Source organism: Vicia villosa, linkage group LG7 (genome assembly GCF_029867415.1).
Source record: "Vicia villosa cultivar HV-30 ecotype Madison, WI linkage group LG7, Vvil1.0, whole genome shotgun sequence".
In the NCBI taxonomy this organism is placed as follows: domain Eukaryota; kingdom Viridiplantae; phylum Streptophyta; class Magnoliopsida; order Fabales; family Fabaceae; genus Vicia; species Vicia villosa.
Window position 1 is genome coordinate 106,136,831 of NC_081186.1, and position 7,080 is coordinate 106,143,910.

The 7,080-nt window shown below is 33.2% G+C and overlaps 1 protein-coding gene across 1 annotated transcript; it reads left to right on the top strand.

Moving 5' to 3' along the window:
• The first annotated feature begins 1,071 nt into the window (after window positions 1-1,071).
• Window positions 1,072-5,275, top strand: LOC131616421 (uncharacterized). The gene is made up of 4 exons (XM_058887751.1): window positions 1,072-1,381; window positions 2,565-3,166; window positions 3,585-3,671; window positions 4,053-5,275. The coding sequence occupies exons 1-4, from the start codon at window positions 1,175-1,177 to the stop codon at window positions 4,294-4,296; spliced, it is 1,140 nt and encodes a 379-aa protein (XP_058743734.1). The 5' UTR covers window positions 1,072-1,174; the 3' UTR covers window positions 4,297-5,275.
• Window positions 5,276-7,080: the final 1,805 nt, after the last annotated feature.

Genomic DNA, 7,080 nt, shown 5'->3' on the forward strand with positions numbered 1-7,080 from the left:
GAGCTTAGAAATTAAATCAACTGATGAATATTTACAAACTCAAGAAAATAATATGGGGGTATTACTACAAAATTGGAAGAGCACACAATTCAAATCACACAATTCGAAGCGCACACAATTCATTTCCAACTTCTGAAGCGAACTGTTGATTTTTCAAATACATAATTACACTCTTATGTGCTTTATATCGCTACTAAAGAGTTTTGTGCAGATATGGGTTCATGGAAGTTTCATACTTTCTCATTTGTTTAACTATTTAGTTCAATTTTAGATGTAGTTTTTTCTTTTGCAAAATAGTCAGATTTCTAAAATTCAACTTTCCAACTACAATGAGATATTTAAGCCTTTAGTTGTATGCATCTTTGATTATATAGCTTCTTAGTATTTCATCAAGTTCATTTCATGCTATTTGATTATTTATCAAAGGTACACCCAACTATTCTTCGTATGGTTTTGCATCTATATGACAAAGATGTTAGTGTCCGACTTGCCTGCTGGGTAATCAGTCATCATCTTGGATATTCCTTGTATTGGATATTCATAGAGAATAACATTGTAAATCATTTCTTTTTGGAACATACTTGACATAATACTCTGAGATTAAGATTGAAAATCATTACTGCTATGGATGAAGTTTAATACTTTACTGCTATAGAAGACTAAGATTTAAGAAAAAAATGAAATGTAAATATATATAAATTATTTGTAAATTAAGTAAACGTGAAGTAACTTGGCAGAGTGGTACCCATGTCGGGTAACAGCCAAGTTAAAATTAAGTAGAAGCCGTTAATAAAAATTGGACGGAAAGAATAAACGTGGATCTTTTTTAACAATTAAATGATCATTTTAGAACTTTTTAAAGATAAATAACCAGAATGCAAAACCTCAAGATAAATTTAAGGACAAAAAAGAATATTTAGCCTACAAAAATTGACTATGAAAATTCCTGGTAATTAATATTGTTGGAGGTAAAAAAATATAAAAAAATTCTAATTTTTAAATTTTATAAATATTAATTAATTTGGAAATATCAAAATGACCTACTTCACAATCAATTAAAATCGATTAAAATCTAGTGAAAAACAAAAACAACTTGTGAAAAAAGCGTAGTAGTGGAATCCCAATCCCCAACCTCAGCAACTAGATCCAGTGGGATAGCACTTTGAATCGAACAATGATTGGGTTACGAGCTTTATCTTTTCTCGGAATCGCTTTTCTTCTTTCCTTAGAAGATAGAATCTCAACGCCCGTTTGCAATAATCCCGTTGCGGAAGCAGATTCCTTAAAGGTCATGATGGTTGCTGACCTTTTGCTTCTAGGCTCGGAAGCTGGTTACATTAACCGCTTCTTCAGAGATCACTACATGTCCAAATTCTTTCGGGTATTTTTTCTTTCTTAGGATTCACCAATTCTATTATACTAGGGTTTTACAAGAGGTTCTAGAAAATCTATGCTTGTTCGTTCATAAGCTTTCTGTATAGTTTATAGTTTTTACACCATACAACTTATAATGTATTTACCTGTAGTGTCTGTTTGGTTCAGCGGTGACGAGAATTGATTATGAGGGAATTGATTTTGTAGAATTGATTCTGGTTAAAAGTGAGTTGAATGTTAAAGTGATTTATGTTTGAATACATTTATGTAAAAGTGAGTTGAACAATAAATATTGGTGTAAAAATCACATTTAAACTTAAAAGCTACAAATTTTAGCTTTAAGTAGAATCAATTCTGGAGGCAGAATAAATTTACTTTAAAAGAACCAAAAAATTCTCAAAATGATTCCAAAATCAATTCTACACCTTTAGAATTGCTGTTGTCTCTTTCAAAAAGCTAAGCCAAACATACACGTAGTGTGTTTGGTTCCGTGGTGAAAATAATTGATTTTGAAAGAATTGATTCTGTAAAATTGATTTTAGCAAAAAGTGAATTTAAGGTAAAGTGATTTATGTTTGGATAGATTTATGTAAAAGTGAGTTGAACGATAAATTTCAATGTAAATATCACATTTAAATTTCAACAGCTACAAAGTTTAGCTTAGAGTAAAATCAATTCTAACTTACAAGAACCAAACACCGAAAATCATTCCAAAATCAATTCTATGCCTCCAGAATTGCTTTTGGCTCTTCCAAAAGCTAAACGAAACATATACCCCAAACATACACATAGTTTGCCCCCACTGCCCATTCAATTGGATGTATAGGTCCGGTTTGGATAAACAAATTGTTTGTAGCTTATAGAAAAATGATCTGTCTAGCTTATTTCAGAGAACTCAAGTAATATGTATTTTTTTCTTTAAACACTTTGCAATTTGTAAAAAAGTTGTTTTTTAGAAAAGAATCTCAAAATAAGCTAATCCAAACACAATGCAGTAATCAGTTTATGTGACCTGTGTTGGATATCTCATGATTACAAAATTATTCCAGGTTTTGTAATATTTTTGTACTGCGAATCATCATGCCAAGGATTAGAATTCTGGTTTACGTCATTGTTGAATTTGAACCATCCACATATGTGTTCTTCCATTACTCCGACCCTTTTAATTTAATAATGCACCAACTGGCCAGAAATCTTTTGAAAGTTTGAAGCCTGATTTGCTTATTGTCTTGGGGGATGTTTCTGCAAAAGGTTCGAAGTTAACAAAAACCAAATGGCTGTCGGTACTCCATCAGTTTTACCAAATGGTGGGGCCCTTTGTTGATCTTCCATTCCATGCAACTCTCGGTGACAGAGATATTGGAGAATGCAGTGATCTTGATGTGAATAAAGTCAATTGGATTTCTCGCAAGTTACCAGGATTGGATCGTTCTGGCTGTGGTGCATTTGATATTGGTAATATCAGTTTTGTTTCACTGAATGCCGTTGCCTTGCTTTGTGACAACAGTAGTTTACGTTTTGATGTTGAAAAAGTAATAGAGAGCGAAAGTTTAGTACTTCGTGAGGTAACAGAGGCAACAACAACAAAAACAAGAAATCATTCCACGCACTCTGCAGATGCCAACTATAACTTTTTTTGGAGGGAAAGCACACTGTCGTCTGGATCAGGTCCTGTCCTTCTGCTGCACTTACCGTTGGACCGAACTAGAAACGAGCGCTTTGGTGGCACTGAAGGTTTTGAAAGATCTTCTAGCTCTTTTATAGAGCGGTTAAATGTGGTGCCAAAAAACAGGTTACTAGACATTCTTTCATATGAATCACACATACCTTACGATTTTTGAATTCTTGAAAATTTCTGAATGATGTTCGTGGTTCACCAATCACCGTATAATGCCCACAGTATATAATATTACTGAAAATTCATGAATGATAAATTCATGATTCTATGAGTAAACTCTCTAGTATGATTAAACTCTTCAGTGCATATTCTTACACACACATTCATACAATGGTAAGAAAGAGCATACATTTCCATGTCATTTGAGTGTTGTGAGGTTCTTTTTCTCCCTTAGAAAAATTATACATTTAGTCACTGGTTATATTTGTCATATTGGTAGCTTTATTTTAGTTTATAGCTATACATTCTTGCAGTATTCATGCGTCTAGACTCTCTATTTCATATAGTTATGTGGTAAATTTTTTCATATTAGGGAGCTCGTTGGGACTGGCGTGTACAATTTACTTCATACCCTCCCACTGAATGCTTCTGAGTATATTTTACAAGCTCTGAGGCCAAGGTAATCAAGTGCTTATTTGATTGTGAATTCATATAACAAATACTTGTTTATTTTGAACTAAACTAATCTTACCTGTAAATCATGTGATATTATCTTCATAATCTTGCATTTCAAATTTCAGATGATTTGAACATTCGCAGATATGTTATCTAAAATTGAATATTTTTTGGTTACTTTTGAAAATTACTTCCGATTATTATTTTGTTGTGTGCATGATTACTAGCTGATTCGTTTTGCAGTTTCATATTTAATATTTAAATTGATGAATGACCATGGATGGCTTAACTTTCTGTCTAAGTTTTGGTCAATTGGGGCAATGCTCAAAAGTTGATTCCTTCTAGGAGTTGTAAATCAGTTGACATGCCTCCTGTTTTTCTACAGGATCATCTTTAGTGCTCACAGGTATACATTTTCTGACCACGTCCATTTCGATAGAACTCGGGAGATTATTGTTCCGGCAATGTCATGGAATGCAAGAGATGACCCTGGATTTGTAATTGCTACTTTCCAAAAAACAGGAAGAGATGTGAATATAAGCTATTGTTCTCTGGCCAGGGAATCTCATATTCTTGTAATTTATGTCTCTATAATAGTTTTGTTTTGTTTGGCATGTTTAAAAGGATAGTGTGGATGATTACAAACAACTCCCAGAAAAATACCAAAAGAAAGAAGATGGTATTAAAGTAGAGAATGCTTTGTCTCTACCAATTTTGAAATCCAAGAGAAGTTTTGTTGCTAAATTGAGTTTAGCTCAAGAATGGCAAAATTGAGTGTTTATAACTTGGATCGGCCCATTGATCAAATTGATTGTATCTCTGAAGAAATGTCAGCATCAAATGAATCAATTTGAACAACTTCAAAATCTAAATTGATTGACAGGATTTGATTTTATCAAAGGTTTTCAACCTAGATTGCTTTGAAATGCAGATTAAACTGTTCACAAACCCATAGAGGCTAAAATGGTGAATCTTTTGCCTAAACCTATTTCTATAGACCCCCTTGGAGAAACCTTTGCATATAAGATCATATAAAGTCAAATAAGAGTGATGCATATTATAAATACAAAATTAATAGTTTATATAAATTGTGAGTCTAATTTTGTTTTGCACATACAACTAACTATAAATCACACTGATACTACTTTGTTAAATTATTATTTTAAATATACACTAGTAACGGAGTATATGATAAGATCTCATTGGATTAGATGCATAATTTAATATTACAATTATGTTTCAATCAATATTATTAATTATCATATAAAAATTAGTTTTACTTATAAACTGAATTGTTTAGAGAGAGGTAAAACTGTAACCCTCAAGTTTGAGGGGTGGAGTTATGCAAGTGAATGAGAAGAAAACTTGAGCATGACTCATAATTATACGTATATAAAAGAAACTATTGGAATTATTCTCGCTTGATTTGTATGGGATGTGGGGATTGTTAGATGCACATCAATGATGAAGATGAATACAAAATGTGTACTCCTATGTGATGGAGATGAACACAAATGAAGATGAACAGAAAAAGTGCACTCCTATGTGATGGAGATGAACACAAGAGGCACATTTCTATGTGATGCGGATGTCCACATGTACGCCAGTTAGTGAAGAGTTTTATCTAGACTGAACTGTTGTATTGGGTCGATCTTGTTGGACCTTTGGCCACCCCAAAATAGTTGCCCTCCAAATGTTAAAGCAAACATTTTGAGACCAGTCCAAGTGTATGTTTTGTTGGGGAAGTTTGTCCATTTAGAAAGTGTCTATAGGAAGAAAGATGTCTTTGTAGTGGTACTGAGTAGGAGTAGATGGCTAATCGTTGGGTGAAAGTGCACGACAATGCAAAGTAATATATAAGATCGAACCACATGGAGATGTATACGAGTATAGAGTTTGATCCTAATTGTTTAGTTAAAGCGATCGCAATATTGTTTGATTTAGTGCAAAATAAAATAAAATTAACAGATATTAAAATAGGATACAAGGTTGTCATCATCTATCAAGACTTACCTTATTGATTATTCCAATTCGCACACGAGAATATCTAAATAATTTATAGAAAAGTAGATAAATATGTACGACACCCACCTTAGTGGAATGCATATATAGACGCGTTTCTGACACGACTAAACAATTTTTTCTATCGAGAGCGAATCATCTTGACACATCGGGTGTCTCGCTACTTTGTTGTTTAGCAATCCGTAATTCGATATCGAATCATATATTTTTGAACTACGGTCATATATGGGTTGCCTTTGCTTTTGCAACCGACACAAATATATTTACGATTTCGAATTCTAAAATAAAACACCCATAGTTCTTGCAGTTCACGTTCAAATAAATCAATCGAGGATCGTCATTAGGGGTGAAAATAGGCAAGGTCGGCCTACAGGGGCCTATGGCCTAGCCTATATAAGGCCAGACCAAGACAGGCTTATTTAATAAAAAGGCCATGTTTAGGTTTTTTTAAAAAAGCCTATGACACCTTATAGGCCGACCTATATTTTCAAGTATATTAAAAATAAGCTAAATAGATCGGCGTATATTTGCATGTATATTAGAAATAAGGCTAAATAGGCAAGCCTATATATGCATATATATTAGTACAAAGGCTAAATATAGGCCGGTCTATATATGCATTTATAAGACGACTTATAAGGTTTCTTAAGTAATATGGATTAATTGAAAACCATAATGAAAAATAGGCTTTTAAATAGACTTTCAGGTCAGGCCAGACTTTTAAAAAGGTCAGGTCAGGCAAAAAAAGAGAGCATATTATACGCCACAGGCCAGGCTTAGGCCTTCCAAATTTATCGTAGGCCAGACTCAGGCCTTATAAAGCCTAGCCTAGCCTATTTCCACCCCTAATCGTCATGAGATAGACTCTCACGACCCCCTTTGTTTATAAAACTATTCACTTATGGTGAGATAAACAACAATTAAGCAAATAAAAGACATAGTGTGCAAAGTAAATAGAGTAAAACAATTGCATATAAAGAACCTGGATAATAGAAAGTTTGATTTAAATAAAGAAAACAAGAGAAAATATAACAACGTTGTTGAGAAAATACAAACAAGAGCCAAGAACCAAAGCTGGAGATTTATGTGGGTGGCGACAGTGGCAGACAAATAAAAATCACATTTGAGCAAGAAAATCGATTGAACCAGGTATGATATTTGTGAACTTTCATTATGAGAGAAAATTTGTTAGGGACACTATCGTATATTACCTAGGTGAGCATGAACATTTAGTAGACATTGATCATGATAAGTGGAGCTTCTTTGAAGCCACTAGTATCGTGAAAGAAGTTTGTCAACTTGAGTATTCAGAATATTAGTTATGGTGCTATAACAACATATCAGACAAGCATAAAAGAATGATTAGTAATAATGATGCTAGCGAGTTAATG